The following is a 16,299-nucleotide window of genomic DNA, read 5'->3' as shown; positions in this document are numbered from 1 at the left end:
TGGACGTAAAACGTACAGCTTATTCCACTAGCATGCATCTGCTTTTATATAACTATCATTAGCTTACAGCTTGAAGTGTTTAAGGTATGTGCTAACTAAAAATAAAGACAAGATCATAGTTTATTAAACGTTTAATAAAATTTGCAGATTGTTTCGGTGGAGTTTAATAAACTCAGCCGTTTGCTCCTTGCTATCTAAAATATAACAGGACACTGGAGTAAACTCTCGACCATCTCACACTTCTGTTTAATCAGTTGTCTGCTTGACGTTTATTCAGCTGCGTGAAAACTATAACTTTAATCTCAGCCAAACCGATTTACTCAGGAACAAATAAAACGCTGAAAAAGCCAAATAATAACATTTTTAAATTATCTAAGTGACTTGTATATCATGTTAAACCTGAGTAGCGAAAGACCGCGGGGGGTTTGAAAGCGATGTGCCAGGAGTTGAACCTTGACCTCTCGGCCAGCTCATCTCCGAAAATGTCGGAGCACTTTTGTAAATATGTGATGTCTTGATAAATCAACCAGATATTTGATGTTTACACAGCTACATTCTCGCCTGAAAATATCCGAAAACTTTATTTTGTGACCCAAAAAGAGTAATATTAAAACTAAGTAGCTGCCGCCATCGTTGGAAACGGGAATTGGCTGAGCCGCGCTATGAATTCTGGGATAGGTTGGGTCACGACGTATACACCCGACCCATCCTTCAAATCTGGGGAAATTAAGGACGCATTTGTCGGCTGCATTTGGAGAAGTCTTCGAGTTTGGACAGCCTTCATCGCGTCGCTGTAACGTAATCAGCCTACAAATGCAGCCCCTGAATTTGGACACAGCTATGATACCGGAGACAGCTTCTTCTTCTTCTATGTTTAACAGCAGCTGGCATCCTTGTAGATGTAGTGCTGCCATCTTCTGTTTCAGTCCGTTATTACACTTTTAAATCCTAATATTTATTCCTGCGTCTTTCAGGATCTTACAAAGCTTCAAACGACACGTCGACTATTGAATTAGTTGTCCACGATTTTGATAGTCACCGTAATCGTGACTAGTCGACGAATCGTGTCAGCCCTATCTGAAGCCAATACCTAGAAAACCTGCACAGGTGTGGTTGTTGCTGTCGTTGTTTGCAACACTTTTTGTACTTGCATGGGATTTTGAATATGCACATTTCTCTGAGTCTGCAGACTTTAACTGAAGACTTTTGACTGTTTTTTGGCTAAACAAAAACCTGTTTTCGGTTTTTGACTAACCTAAAACGGTAAAGGTACAGTAAGCAGTGGAAAGAAATGTAGTTCTGCAGTTTATTGTTATGTGACAGTATCTGCTCTTGTGGTCATTTATTGCATGGTTTTAGAGTTTCACTCAAATAAAACACATGCTTGACTTTTGGTACTCTCTTGAATGAAACGATTTGACTTTTGCGACCATTCATCGGATTATTTCTTGAAGCATCCAGAGTTGACAGTGGTGAAGCTTTTTAGACACTTTTGTTAATGGTGATCTTCTATGTAATGGATAAATGAGGCTTTTGTTTCTGCAGAGCACGGGCTACATATGAGCTGTTTTTGTGTTACTGGCTATCAGGTTTCTTTAACCATTTCAAAGAAGACCGGGCCTCTTCATTTTAAGAGAAATGTCTTTATTTGTACCATCTTCTTATAACGGAAACATTTAATCGGGCAAATTGTCTGTGTACGTTTACAGATAACTTGCTGATGTAATATGTATTTTCAAAAATGTCTTTTCAGGGTAGGAGGATGTTAGTCAAAGTGAAGTTTCAAAGTTAGTCGCCTCAAAGAGTGAAACTAACATTTAGTCTTTCCACACGTCATATTTGTGTTACTTGGGTTTTTTGGCCTTGGGATTCTACAGCTGCTCAGGGTTAGACGTATATTTAAAAAGAAATGAAGCATGATTATGATCATGAAAAAATAAGTGTGCATATTTGTAGCCAAATTGGCAGTAGAAAAAAAATAATGGCTGGTGTGTTTGTGTGAAGGAGAGAGGCGAACAAACGAAAAACAAAAGTACCCCAAAGCGAAAATTTGATCAGTACTTCCTCTTTTTTTAGTAAAACAAAAAAAAGAAAAACAAGTAACAGGTTAAAAGAAAGAAAGTGTGTGTGTGTGTATATGTATATGTATATGAAAAACTATCATCCCATAGAAAAGCACACGTTAAGTAGAAAATCCAGGTCATTATACATATATTCTTTGCACACCCACAACATTCACAGAGAAATAAAGTCGAAAGAATGACATGGCAAGAAAAGACAAAGATGATGATGGCCTCTGTTTCCCATGGAAATGAGTTTCTGTTTCCACACTGAGACACAGTCACACTTTCAGTTCAGTTGAAGCCGCCATAGTGAGTGTCTCTCTACGCTCTTTCTTATTATGTTCAAGCCAGCTGGCGTGTATGTTTGTTTGTTTGCCACGTGCGATGTCTGCGTGTTTTGTGCTGCCACATGGCCCGACTTAATCCAATAAGCTGAACGGACCTATCGTCTCCCACGGGCCTGCAATGAAGACCTATGATCACATACACACACACTGTGCTTTCTGTGCAGGCTAATAAAATACTAAATGTGTCTTGCATTACTACTGGATATTGTGTGATTGCATCTGTTATGACAGAAGTTGTCTTAAAGTACCAGTTAGTGTATAATGAACTGTGACGTCTTGCCCTGTGGCAGTAACATTAACATACATTCTGAATTTGCTGCTTAGCTACGTCTCCTAACGCCGGTTCAGAACTGGAACAGGCCAGACCTCAGACCAGCGGAGAGGAAGAACTGCAGCTGCAACTTGCCTTGGCCATGAGCAGAGAGGCCGCAGAGCAGGTATGCACACTTTGTCGCACATGCGTATGCTAACATCCAGACATGGCTGTTTCAAGTCGAGGTGGGCAGATTGATTTGAATATCGAATATATGTCAGAATACTTTAATAATCCCTAAGGAAACTGGATAGCAGCATTGGTGTCACTATCAGCTTCTATCATTAAAGTTTTTTGTTTTTTTTGTTTTTTAATGAAAAGAAGGAGGGGAAAAATACCTTAAACTTCCACTATCAAAAATGTCTGAAACCTTTTATGTTAACAGTCATGTCAACTATAGGACATTGAGTTGACTTGTGTTGTTTAAAATTGCTTCATGGCATTCTCACACCAATAGTTTGTTTTCTCTGGTCCGTATCAGCTTTTGCCCCATGGTTTGTGCATCACTGCCAACAACATGAGAATGTTCAATTCACCTTTTGGCCTGATGTGTCTGGCCAATAAGCGGAAGAAAAAATAAATAAAGGTGGTGTGTTCTGGACTTTTGGAGAATATGGAGAAACTACGTTAATTTAACGTAAAGTTTCTAGCTCATAAAGACATTTGCGGACCTCTAGTACCGTACCACATCCTAAAGAACAAAGCATACATGGCAGTGGCAAGTTGTTGAGCTCAGAATTGCGATATACTTCTGGTAGTTGGATAGGATTGGGGGCCAAAGGGGAAAATGAACCAGAGTTTGATTAAAGCTGACTAAACGCAGCAGGTGTGAAAACAATCTTAGAGAAAGGCACACTTATGTTCCAGGTCTTCAAAAAGCCCATATTCAAAAACAGCTGAAAGGAGTGTTTTGTTGTGTTAACTAATTATTTATATAGGAAAAAAATCAGTGATTTAGTGGTCATTAAAATGTCTTCAGAGTCATGAGCTTTGTATGTAAGCTACCCTTCTAAGTCCACAATTGGCATTATTGGCCCTGTGTTTATTTGCATTAGCTTGATGTCAATATTTTCAGTATTGCACAGCACTAGTTTTCAGTAAACATACAATAAATGAGCCTATTTTGCAGTAAAAATAAGATTAGTAGTACAAAAACATATCTTTAATTGAACACCACTTTGAAAAATGTCATGTTGAGAAGAATGAGATAAGTTACACATGGGTTGGTCTTTCTGTGTGTGTGCAGGAGGAGCGCATACGCCGAGGAGATGACCTGAGACTACAAATGGCCTTAGAGGAGAGTAAGAAAGAAGGCCCAGGCTCTGCAAAAGTTGCCAAGAAGAAAAAAGAGGTAAAAAGCACATAAGCGTAGTGGTTGCGGTGACTCAGTTATTCCATTATCTCAAACACGCTCCTGAAATAGTCTTGTCTCTCCCCATCTCCTTTTTCTGCCTCACCCTGTCTGCTCCCTTCAGTAGCCGTAATGAAGCCGCTAACTGGCAGCAGACTGCCCAGTTTATTTGTCATTATTCTGCCTGAATAAGTGCCCGGCTGCAGTTTGAGGCCACGGAGAGATAAAGAGTTGAAGACGTACGGTTGCACGACAATGACTCGTGTTGTTCTCAATGCGTAATGACATAACTACCCTCTCTATGTTTGAACAGTATTCATGTGCAGGATAATGGCCAACAGATTGTCTTTCCTACTTTTTCCCATTTCATATATTCCGTGTATATCTTCAATCACCCCCTTTGTATATTTCCTCTTTTGTCTCCATGCTTAATTTTCCTTTTATCTCCTGTCGTTTTGTTATTTTCTAACCCACGGGTCTCTCTTTGTAGCCACAGTCCACTTTGATGGATCTAATGGATGTCCCCGAGCCTGGTGCCAGTGCTGACCCCTGGGGCGCAGGAGCTGGGGCTGGAGCTGCTGCTGCATCAGCTGACCCATGGCAGCCTTATGGTATATACATACACACACTCTTGCTCTCTTGAAAGTTGTTACATCATGCGATATCTACATGCTAGGGCTGGGCCATATTATACCGTTCACGGTAATATCGGTACAAAGCTAGGCAACGATAAGAAAATGACATATCGCGATAGAATATGGGTAAAACGCGCATGCGCAGTGCCGAAAAAGCGCGGAGAATGCACGGTAACGGAGAATGTGAATGGGGAAAGTTGAGTTGTTGAGTGAAAATGATGAGTCGGAATTGTTTTGTAAAAATGGTGCAGCTTAACTGGTTTGGTGTTTGTCCGTCAGATACACAACAAAGCACTTTTTTTGTAGAACATGCAAGCCGCTGTATTTGTCCATTAAGGCGCTTGTAAATCTGGAAGTGATCTGGGTCCTAAAGTCCGTCCTTTAAAGTCCCGAAGTCAAACAAACGTCACTGAGAGTTTAAAACTGTCTAAATTCTTTCACCTTTAATGAAGTGATCAGCATTGCTGCTTCACCAGGTGTAACTATGAAGTTTAACATCCAGGCATCCATGAAAACAGAATTCGGAGTTAGAAGTTAGCAGGAAGTTAGCGGAAGTTAGCTCGCTAGTTTCGCTAGTTACCGTAACATAATATAGCATGTTCTGACTGAAAGATGTAGGAAAAAATTCAAACGTACAGCTCTGCTATCACTTCCAACATAAATGAAGACAGGAAACTAAACAGCAGTGACATTTGTAAGGTTACTGAAGTTGGGCTAGCTGGTTTATAATGATGTGCTACGTGATCGCTAGCGACACAGCTGTGTTAGCATAACATAAACAGTGAAGCTCGAGGATGAACGCTAACACTTTTCCACTCGATAAAAGTTAATGTGAAGGTTCCTGATGGTTAGAGACAAATGCAATCGCATGGCAGGATGCTGTAAACGGACCAAACTTCAGTCAGGAGAACAACTGAGACAATCCATCCACAATAGAAGGTTAGTCATTAATATACTGCAACAACATGTGAATAAAGCAGCTGTGATAGAATAGAGCATTAATGAATCAATGGTACAGAAGTGGAAGAAGCAAGAAGAATGAGTTGAATAAAGTTTGATTTATCTGACTGCTTTGTTTCGCTTAATGTGCCTTATAATCCCGTGCACCTTATGGTTCGAGAAATATGTATTTGACTTTTTTATTTGGCACACTGAAGTATAATGTTGCAAAGCGCCTCTTTTTAACTTCAGTGGATATTATACATGGGCTCAGGATATGTCAGCCCATTTCTACTGGAAATGCCCTTTGGTTAAACTTTCAGCAAGGAATTTGCATTTGCACTGTTAAATGTTTATATAGCTTTAATGCATATAAAAACAGCAAGTAAAATGAATGGATCAGGGTTTTTTGCGCTAGTAAAGTTGTGGAGTTGTATTTTGTCTCGCAGAAATTATATCGTCAGTTATATCGTTTCCAAATATATATCGTGATATATATTTTTGTCCATATTGCCCTGCCCTACTACATACTATCACTGAAAAGTTTGTGCATGTGTGTGAAAGAGATTTCTGCTCTCCACCTGCAGCTTGCAGGACTGTGACTCTTTGTTACACAGGAATGCTGCTCCACTGGCTCAGCAGCATTACTGCACTGAGGGTTGGGACGGTGAGGGTGAGAGTTAGTGGAAGACATTGTGAAGGAAGGGGGCATGATGCTGGGAGAAAAGCAGGCTCGGGGAGTCAGATATGTAATAGTCCTCTGTCATGATGAGGTTAGTGTGTGAGAGGGAGTGTCTATGTGGATAGATTGAACTGAAATGTAACTATGCAGTAATTACTCAGTTTATTTCAGTATTTGTTAGTCTCGGGTTTACAGAAAACTTGTTTAAATGTTTGATTAAGGAAGGGCACGATAGTTTCTGTTGCAGCATAATCACAGACGGAATCACATATGTGAGCTTTTTAGATAACTATAACACAGATTCTTTGGAGTCCTAAATGAAATCACATGATCCCTCGCACTGTTTGCTCTCTGTACTCTGTGAAATGTACCTAATAATAAAATTTGAGGATGTTGAAAGAGCGGCAGCCCAGAAATGAGGGAGCTTACTGCATTTTTATCCCTTATCTGTCGTGTGTTTGGTTGACCGTTCATTCTGGATTCTGTGATGTAATTCAGTAACATAAATAATTTTTCAAGGATAAGGTGCTTGTTGGTTTTCCTTCCTCAACTCAAGGTTGGACTGATGTATTAAGTGAGGCCCAGGGGGGCTCAGCGCATTAAATTAACCCTGCTTTTCACCAATTCACTCCCCTCTCTTTACCTGTATTTACCTTTAATCCCTCACCCACAGAACATTGAATGTCTCCCCCTCTCTCCAGGTTCTGCTCCTAAGCCAGCAACCTCAGTGGACCCATGGGGCACTTCTACAGTCCCACCCATCAAGAGCAGCGATCCCTGGGCGCCCAACTCCATTCCTGCTTCTGACCCATGGGGTTCTGCAGCAGCCCGCCCCAAACCCTCCAACACAGGTAACCTTCTCGCTCTCTCGCGCTCTCTCTCTCTCTAGCTCTCTCTCTCTAGCTCTAGCTAGCTCTAGCTCTAAACATAGCCAGCTTTGCTACCAACTAAGTACCAAGGTGACCTGTCATGTTGCTTCTTACATTGTGATTAATAAATTAAAGTTGCAAGTACACAATGTTTTAAAAAGAATCATCCGATTTCAAAAAGCTTTTTAAAAATCTTGCGGTGACTTTTAGAATACATGGCTGAATTTAAGTTTCACATAGAGAGCTTACAATGTTTACAACTGTGCAGTGTGTTTACCTCCTGACACACAGCATGTGTCCGTGTGATTGTCTGGAGTCGGTGCATCCACTGCTGTCGTTATGTTACCCACTGGCAATCATGTGAAACTCACGAACCCCTCTGTGTTTCGATTGTTACCGTTGAACAGAATTAAAGCACTCTGAAATTGGATGATTCTTGTTTATACTTTTTTGCATTGTATAATTTTCCAAGGTTTTAATGAAAATGCAGTCGACTTGAAGACTCAAACTCACAACAGAGCAACACAACACAAAGTATTCATTGTCATTCATACTCATATTGTATTCCATTTGTCTTTTTATGTATTTGCTCTGTGTTTATGTGAACTTTTGTCTACTTTGTGTATTGTCTTGTATTCTTGCATTTGTGTATGCATTTTCTCCTTTCAGGTAGCTTTGACCTGTTGAGCGCATCCAATGGTACATCCAAAGAAGACTTCTCAGAGTTTGATAGCCTGCGCTCTTCCTCCTCTGTCCCCACTGGTACTCACCCTGTCTTTGTCTCTCTAATGACATGGAGTCTGTGTTGTTGTTTTTGTTTTTTTTGTTTTGCTCAGTGTCTGTCTGTGCAGATGCGTTGCTTCTGCATGGCAGAGACACACACATGTCTTGTGTTTATATGTCAGTATCACCAGACTGGAGCAAAGGCAGCATTATAACCACTAAAATTAGGTTTTTAAGCTGATTTGGCAGTAATTGTATCAAATTGTGGCCGGGAAACAGCTCTTTGCTCCAGTCTGGTTCCATTTCACTGTGGTGTAATCTGGGGCAGCTTTTGAAGGTACATTGTTAAATAAATTATCAGACTCAGTTTAGGGAAACCCTCTCAGATATGACCTGATTCTTGTTAAATCTCGATTTGGGAATTTACATCTAAATTTAAACTAATCCTATTCACAGCTCCATTCAGGTCTGTGTCTGATAAGGTTCCAGTGAACAGTTTGGACGGTGTTATTCTCTAGTCTGAGTGTGGGAGGATGATGACTTTTGCTCTAGCTCAACACTAACACAGCACTAATGCAGTTTCACGAGGTGGTGAGGAAAAGAATAAAGTGAAGCGACCTTCTACGGAGCGGATTTGAGCTCCAGCTGAAATCTACAAGATTTATGGGGCATTGTAGGCCTATCTCATCTTACCATGGCTGTTTCTAAGATCTGCTACACTTCATTTCTTATTTTGTGGCAGCAGTTTTCATCTTTGACATTTCCGTTTGCGTGTGTGTTTGTGTGTGTTTGTGTGTGTGTGCATGCGCGTGCTGTTGCTAGTAAGCTGGGTTTATGAGTGCATCAGTGAATGTCTCTACTGCTATCTGACTGCTGCCACAACAAACAGCCAGGCTGTCTGCCTCTGATGTCCTCTCATAATAGCGTCTTCTGATCATTTTATGGCATCAACTCAGTTTCGTTTTACACTCAGTCTGAATCTGGTTTGCTCATGTGCTGATAAAGATGTCCGCTAGTAGGTCGGCGACTCTGAGAAATCCAAATGGACAGCAAGTTTAGAGAACAAAACAAAAACAAAATAGAATACCACAGTAAATCAATCCTTTTTGTTCAAATACTACGCTTCGATATTGTAGATGCCCTCAATTATTTGCTGTACCCTACTGGAGTAGGCATTAAATCCATAATGCTTTGCCCAATTCTGAAAGCAGCTCGTTCAGCTGTAAAATACGACTACCTCTACTTTTGTTCTTCAGGTGATATGGGCATTGCATCTTCTGTCCCCTCCCAACTCAGCCTGGCCAGCAGTAGCAGCCTGGACATATTTGATCCCCTTCCCACCTCAGCATCTACTTCCATCATCACAAACCCAACTAGAAAGACTCCTGAGTCCTTCCTGGGTCCCAATGCTGCTCTGGTCAATTTAGACTCTCTGGTGACCAAACCGGCCCAGCCTGCGCCAGTTGTCAACCCATTCTTGGCTTCAACAGGTGGGAGAGCAAAGAGAATGTGAAATCTAATATTTTATATATTTATTATTATTATTATTTATTTATTTTCTAACAATCTTAGTGGGATGGGTGAAGAAAGTGTTAGCTTTGAAGTATTTTAGCAAGTACTTAATATAATGTCCAATTGACATAGCCCAACTAAACACAATGTACTGTTGTACTAATGTGTTTTCTTCCTTTGTTTGTTATCCCCTCACTTTATTTAGGTGGCTCTGCTCCAACCCCGGCCAACCCCTTCCAAGTGAGCCAGCCAGCTCCCCCCACCCTCAACCAGATGCGCGTCAGCCCGATGCCCTCTGGCTTTGGCAGCATGGCAGAGCCCATAGGCCTTTCCTCCATGCCTCCTCAGCCCGTCCCCATGGTCCCTCTGACAGGTATGGCCCCCATGGGCCACTCGATGCCTGGAGTGGGTGCTGTGGGAGGCATAGGGATGAGCGCAGGGATTCCATCCTCCATGTCCATGCCCCAGCCCCTGATGAGCATGCCCCCCCAGGCTGGGACTCAAAACACCGGAACCACCAACCCGTTCCTTTTGTGAGAGGATGACAGGGAGAGGGACATCATGGAGTAACCCTTCCTTTTACTCTTCAACTTTAGCCCCTCAAGAAGCTTCAAAACGAACAAGGAGGCATCTTATCTCAATTATTCATTTATAACCAACTCCAATCCAGAGTCCCAGCAGGACCCTCTCCTACCTTACCACTCTCCCTAACTCCTTTCTTCTCTCTTTCTTTCTCTCCTACAAGCTGCCTAGTCCTGTGTTCCATGCTGATCTAATGATAATGTTGATGACCACAAAGAGTTTGCATCAGTCCACAGACTTTTAAGAGTAGCGTCAGTGTTTACAGTTTTTCCACTGAGGCAGGACTTGGCCACAGTCTCTCCTCCCTGTCCTTTTCTCAATCATTTCTCCCTTACTTCTTCCCTTTAGGACCGCTCCTCTCCTCTTCTGTAGTGGAGTGACAGGAGAGTCTGACTGTTCTAATGCCAGGATCTCATCTCTTCACTAGAGCTAATCTTTTATAAGCCCTGTCAGCTGGTGTGTGTGTGAGAGAGTGCACATCTCAGTACTTTTACACTGTGTATTTTCCAGTGAGTCAACTTCCACTCACTGGAGTAAAGATGAGAAATGGTTAGATGTGTTTATACTCTGTGTGTGTGAGTGTGTGTGTGTTACAAAGCAGGAATTTTGCACAATTGTTTGCTTTTTTCTTCTTCTTTGTTTCTTTTTTTTCTGCGACTGTTGGGCTCACCGTTACACCTTAGCTTAGGGAGGACGTCCAGCCGCTTAAAACAGCCGAGTCGACACACACACACAAAAACACAGTGCCTCGGCTCATGGTCACAACTCTCATCTGGTCACTTCTCCTAACCTCTGAACTTTTTTCAGACCCTCCAGATGACCTTTGACCTCAGTGGTTCACAGGAATAACAATGAAAGCTTCTCAGAGGAGATGTTTTGTTTGTTTGTTTTTAAATATGTGTTTTTGCTCACATGCAAGTGTACTGATACTAACTACTACATGTTGAGCCCCCCCAAAATGTTTGTAGTAAAAAAGACATGAACTGTGGCAGCATCAGTATTTTTTTTTTTTTTTTTTTGCTATATAAATAGGATGCAGTGAGGCATCATGGGACAGTTTTTTTGTTTTTGGTTTTTTTTTAAAGTTTGTTTCAAGGCTCAAAGGGATACGTGTGGAAGGAGGGGTGTGTGTGTGTGTGTGTGTGTGTGTGTGTGTGTGTGTGTGTGTATATGTGCGCGTTTGCAGGAGAAATGCATTTAGTTTCCAAGTGTACTTTCATGAACAAGTTTTCCCATTTCTCAGTCTGATAAGTGGAAACTGATTTGGAATTAGTTTCTGAAGTGGAACTCAAACAAGAGGCAACTTAGGCATCAACAACCTTAAGTGTGTGTGTGTGTGTGTGTGTGTGTGCGTGTGCGTGCCCGCATGTTTGCAGCAGATATCAGTGATTGTTGCTTTAACAAAAAAATATATATTTTAAAGCATATGACAGACACTTGGCATTGTGGGAAGAGTTTACCTCTGACTGGATTTGCTGGCGTTAATCTATCTACAGGATTACATTACCTAGTGGGAACACACAAACTCACTCACACACACATTTTCAAAGGGGGTTGTTCCAGGATCAGTCTATTGATAGGACAGGGAATCCCACAGCAAACAACAGCGAGTCATGTTACGTAAACGTGCGGTTGTTTTCTTGTGTTGGTTACTTTATTTTGTTTTTGTTTGTGTTAGGTGTAAATCCATAGCCAAGCTTATCAGAGTTTTGGAGCTGTGTACGCTAAGCCATGTGTCATCTTTATTTTTTTTTTATTTTTTTCCTGTTACTCTAGTTTGTGTCACCCTATGGGTAGGCTATGTAATTCTCTTCTCTTAGAAGCACAACTGTTACCAAAGTCATAGCGACTGTGATTTCGGAGGATGCCGTACTCTGATTACTTTGAACAGTAGAGTCACCGCTTACTGACATTTTTCCCCCCCCTTCTCTTTCTGTTTATTGACGCTCTTGAGATCAGAGACTCCATTGTTAAAATGTTTTATATTTCAGAGCTGTTTTACATTTTGTTCAGAGTTTTGTGTAAGAAAGTGTTACTGTTGGCTGAACATCAGCACATTTACTGACAGCGAGCTGAGTGTCTTGTCTTTCGTCATTTTGGTTGTGAAAGGTGGGTTGATGACATTCAGCTATGGATGAATTGCACCTGGTGTACAGACCCTTTTTTGTGTAAGTCAGAATAGTTTCTTCAGTTCTTTCTCAATAACTGCCAATGTGACTGTGGAAAGCTTGTTTTTCCTTCCTTGTTAATTTTTCTTTTGATATGGATTGGCGCCCCCTCGTGGTCTCCTCTGGTATGATAGCTACTCTGCAGGACCGTGGTGACATCCACTTAAAGCAGACCTTCATTTCTCTCAGGCAAAAACAAAAGGAGGGGCAGCTCCGACCGTACGTGTGCGTATGCTTTTCACGAGGGTGGCGGTGGTGATTGCTTTTTACGTTTGGGGGTCCTGAATGAATGAATGGATGCAACCCCTGCAGACCAGCAAGCATTTTTACATTTTTTTAATCTCAACTAAATATATGCAAAAATAAAAGAAGGAAAAAGTGAACGAGATAAAAACAGACTTAACGCTTGATGTGTTTTGCAGGATAAAATTTGCTAACTAAGTCTTGTTCATGGAAACACTACTATGATATTCTAGCTCAAGATGTGTCACCTTCTCACCGGCCTTGTCTTTCACTGCGGGCCTGACCTTAAACTTCACTCTCAGCAATTGCAGGAAAGTTTATAGAGGCGTCGAAAAGAGAACAAAGGCTTCGAGCCGTCGCGCTCAAACAGTCTGAGAACGCTGCAGCCGGAAAACGTTTTTTCTTGAATCCCTGGCAGCGTTGTTCACAGTCGTGACTATGGTGCAGTGAAAATGTGGCCTGTGTGTAGCGAGCTCCTCTGTGTTACATTATGTATTCACTATGCTTTTATCAAGAGGACTAACTGACCTTACAGGCTGTCTGTCTTTGTATGCATAAACAGCCTCCTTTATTCTTTTCTTTTTGTGTCCATTTACCTTTCTCATAGTACTGGGAGCAGGCTGCTTTTTCTTTTTTCTTTTTTTTTTTTATTGGATACGTGCTCAACCTGTTGGCATTATAACTGTATAATATAATTTATCATTTGTACTATTGTAACATACTGTTCTTCTGTATACCTTATTATTCTGTGTAATGGGTTTTTGTAGGAAAAGTCATTGTGGTATTTTAACGGCATCTAAACAAATGAACGCAGCAGGCTCCGCACCCCTGTCGGATGAGGACAACTGTAGCTGCAACTGGTTCAAAATAAACTGTGTATCACTTCAGCTCTGTCTGCTCTGTCTGTCCTTGCATGTTGTTTTTAGGGCTGGGGATGTTTTGCCCACAGACTACAGCAATCTGTGCTCAACATGTGTACTTTATTTGTGTTAGAAAAGTTTAAAAAAACATACAGTAACAGTGAAAAAATTCAAAAATGGTACAAAATGTATAACTGAAAGCACATTAGTATAATTCCATCTCTACACAATATTTCCAGATGCGCACATTGTTGCTGGTGTCTCATTTGAACACGGGATTGTCACTGTGAGGGGAAAAAATGTTGCCTTAATGAGGAGACGTGTCATTTGGCCCAAATTTCCTTCAGTCTGTTAATGTCACCACATGTTTTATGGTTGTTCCTCTGTTGACCAGCCAGATGTGGCGGAGGGCTTGTTTGCCGGGCCTGATGGTCCCGTGTCATAGTCCATCTTCTTCATGTCTTTAGTCATGATGAGAAAGGAGACTGAGACAAAGCCTTGTGAATGAACTCTAGTCACTGCAACATTAAATATAAGACACAGTTTTTGTTTTAGTCCAGAGCCTGGAAAATATGCTGCAGAGTAATGAGTAACTTGTGGGATTTGATCTGTTGTGAATCTAAAGGCTCAGTCACTAGAATAAGAACTGCGATAGGAGAAACAACTATTTCAACAGCAACAAGAAGTTAATTGCACTAGACTGGACTCCTTTCGGGTTCCCTGATGTGACTTTAGCACAGCATGCTAGTTTTGGGACAGTAAAGAAATACAGACAAGAGCCACACACCTTCTCTGCCTTCACCCTGGGCCACCACTTTAGGATCTGTGTATTCAGGCCGTCGTCCCGTCAACCACCTGAACAGAGGAGAGGAAAAAATTTGTGAACCTTTCTGTGCACGACAAACTGGCTTAAGAATATGCATTTAGCTTGAGATAAACTCAGTTTTCTCAGTCTACTCTGGAAGGCTTTTTAAGGCAAGTTAACCTTAACTTGATACTTTGATACAAGTGTCTAAAACAAGAGGAAGAAAAGCCCTTAAAAAAGTGTGCTGCTGCTGTTTTATTTCAGTTACACTGTCAAGACAACAAATGACATAACTTTGGCATGTCACCAAAGTTACGCGACCTTAGGTTGTCAGGAGATAACGTGGGAATACCTTTGTTTGTGTTTTTCCGCATACTGATCACAGAGGCAGGAAAACAATGTTAATTATTCTCACCACACAGGTAATAAGAGCCTATCTTTAGCTCAGGTGTTGCGCAGTTTGTACTGCTCTGAGATCATAAGCCACCCGAGCTGCTGGCAGAGAGACGAGAAGACCGCACACTGAGCACACATCTCACCCTGTGAACTTCTGAAGTCTCCATGTGGGCTCAGGAACAAACATGGGAATGGTTTTCGTATGCCTGAAGAATAAAAATAAGGTTATTTTCTGTTTCACGCTCTTCCTGCTGAAAGAAGCAGGTGGTGTCTATATGCTGACATGGCTCAAAGGTGAGCACGAGTCATTTGAAAATGGTACTTGTGTAGGGCAACCCACCCCCCCAAAAAAACCTAATGATAAGTAAATGAAAGCAGTACTGACTGTCCTGGTGTGAAGGGGATGTGTGTTGCTCCGTAGCCTCTGACCACATCGTTGCCAAAAACATCTGGACCATAAACACTCACCACGAGCTGAGGCCCTGGAAAATGAACCCATTAATACATAAATTCTCTGTCTACAATAAGTTTTAGATATTACTTCTATTTCTATTTTCATAGCAGATCATCTGCCTCAGTCTCACCTATCTAACATTTTCCTCTGTGGTCTTCCTCTTTTCCTCCTGCCTAACAGCTCCATATTCAGCATCCTTTGTCCAATATTTCCACTTTCCCTCCCTCCATGCCAAACTGTCTCCAAACTGCTCAACCTGAGTGGTCCTTCTAATATATTAATTTCCAGTCCCGTACATCCTGATCACTCCCAGACTCCAAACCATACATCATAACAGATCACACCACCATCCTTTAAACCTTCCCCCTCACTCATGCTGCTATCCTTCTTTCACAAATTGCCCCTGACACTTGTCTCCACCCAGCCTGCACTCTCTTTTTCACCTCTCTTGTGCACTTTGGACGGTTGACTCTCACATACTTGGTTGGCTGTCTGTCAGTACTACAATTCATCTCTTGTCACTCTATCATATACTTTCTCTTGATCTGGAAAGACAGCGCAACTAATTTGCCCTTCTCCTTCTAAAGGATCTAATATTTTTGTCAACAGAGGGCAACTGTTTGTAATTAACCACGTGTTTTTGAGTGTGTTTGTGTAATGCTCACATCCAGATGGATTTGTGCTCTTAAATGTTGTTGCCAGTGGGAAGTTCCATATCAGCCTGTGCGACGCTTGGCTGCTTTTACTAGCAATTTGCGTGATGCCTTCCTCCAACCCCTATAGGACGAAAACAAACAAACACACGAAATTTCAGTAGGGGCTGGACTTTAACCATTTGTTATTTAGTAAAGACTTCATGACCCCTTTTCAGGCTAATTGTTCCTTTACTATACATAAAACTGTCATTTTATATTGAATCTCGAGATGCAGAAAAGGACTTGACAGCTACTCACCGTGGTGGGAGCCCAGTCGTGGCCGTAGACAAAACAATATTTGCAGTACAAGTTGTCATACTCTGGAAACTGAAATACAACAAAGATAATATCAGCTTTACACCTGTACACAAGAGTAAACGAACTGAGAAATGAGACGAGTCCATGGCACAAGTTACCTCAAAGGGTGCTAATGCTAGCTGAACAATCAGCTGCTAGGCTAGGCTAAAACACAGAAAGCCCACTCACGTTCGCTCCCTCAATATTTCCGTTCACCGTGAGAAGAAACACGGATGGGTTGCTTGCAGCCATTACGGCTTTAGTTAGTAAACCAGAAGCTGAATGCGTTTCTCTTTCATGAAAGATTCAATCCGCTGCAGAAGAATCCTGCTGATGATCATTCCGTTGCTAGGGCGACGCTTTTC

General features: G+C 41.5%; 2 protein-coding genes across 5 annotated transcripts in view; one reads left to right on the top strand and one right to left on the bottom strand.

Annotated features, from left to right (window-relative positions):
- epn2 (epsin 2) overlaps positions 1-13,308 on the top strand; it is a 25,032-nt gene extending 11,724 nt beyond the window's left edge. Inside the window, exons 4-11 of one of the 3 annotated variants that reach the window (XR_015718977.1) lie at positions 2,735-2,847; positions 3,970-4,074; positions 4,565-4,685; positions 7,032-7,181; positions 7,869-7,961; positions 9,179-9,412; positions 9,640-10,515; positions 10,551-13,308. Coding sequence is in view for 2 of the 3 variants with exons in the window: in XM_006798058.3 (XP_006798121.1) it covers positions 2,735-2,847; positions 3,970-4,074; positions 4,565-4,685; positions 7,032-7,181; positions 7,869-7,961; positions 9,179-9,412; positions 9,640-9,971 (1,148 nt within the window). In the remaining variant the exon portion in view is untranslated. Of the gene's footprint in view, positions 1-2,734; positions 2,848-3,969; positions 4,075-4,564; positions 4,686-7,031; positions 7,182-7,868; positions 7,962-9,178; positions 9,413-9,639 lie in introns of all 3 variants that reach the window. The other 2 variants (XM_006798058.3, XM_006798059.3) reach the window with 2 other exon arrangements.
- On the bottom strand, positions 13,133-16,299 carry b9d1 (B9 domain containing 1). 2 transcript variants are annotated; one of them, XM_006798057.3, is made up of 7 exons: positions 16,124-16,299; positions 15,896-15,964; positions 15,608-15,719; positions 14,874-14,970; positions 14,632-14,694; positions 14,075-14,142; positions 13,133-13,748 (listed from the first exon to the last, which is right to left on the bottom strand). In XM_006798057.3, the coding sequence occupies exons 1-7, from the start codon at positions 16,184-16,186 to the stop codon at positions 13,657-13,659; spliced, it is 564 nt and encodes a 187-aa protein (XP_006798120.1). In that variant the 5' UTR covers positions 16,187-16,299; the 3' UTR covers positions 13,133-13,656. The 2 variants fall into 2 exon arrangements, with proteins under 2 accessions (XP_006798120.1, XP_006798119.1); XM_006798056.3 differs by having other exon boundaries at positions 13,142-13,805.

This window comes from Neolamprologus brichardi, chromosome 4, assembly GCF_056152115.1.
Source record: "Neolamprologus brichardi isolate AB-2024 chromosome 4, ASM5615211v1, whole genome shotgun sequence".
Taxonomy (NCBI): Eukaryota; Metazoa; Chordata; class Actinopteri; order Cichliformes; family Cichlidae; genus Neolamprologus; species Neolamprologus brichardi.
The sequence above is the reverse complement of the archived record's forward strand: the minus strand, read 5'-3'. Positions and strand labels throughout refer to the sequence as shown.

Bases quoted from the DNA above. Each gene is read 5' to 3' on its own strand.
- b9d1 (XM_006798056.3), bottom strand. From the start codon at position 16,186: ATGGCTGCAAGCAACCCATCCGTGTTTCTTCTCACGGTGAACGGAAAT. The intron at 14,971-15,607 runs GTGAGCATTACA...TTCATTTTCCAG, and splicing joins GAGCACAAATCCATCTGGAT to GGCCTCAGCTCGTGGTGAGT. The intron at 14,143-14,631 runs GTGAGATGTGTG...TCCTCTGTTCAG, and splicing joins AGACTTCAGAAGTTCACAGG to GTGGTTGACGGGACGACGGC.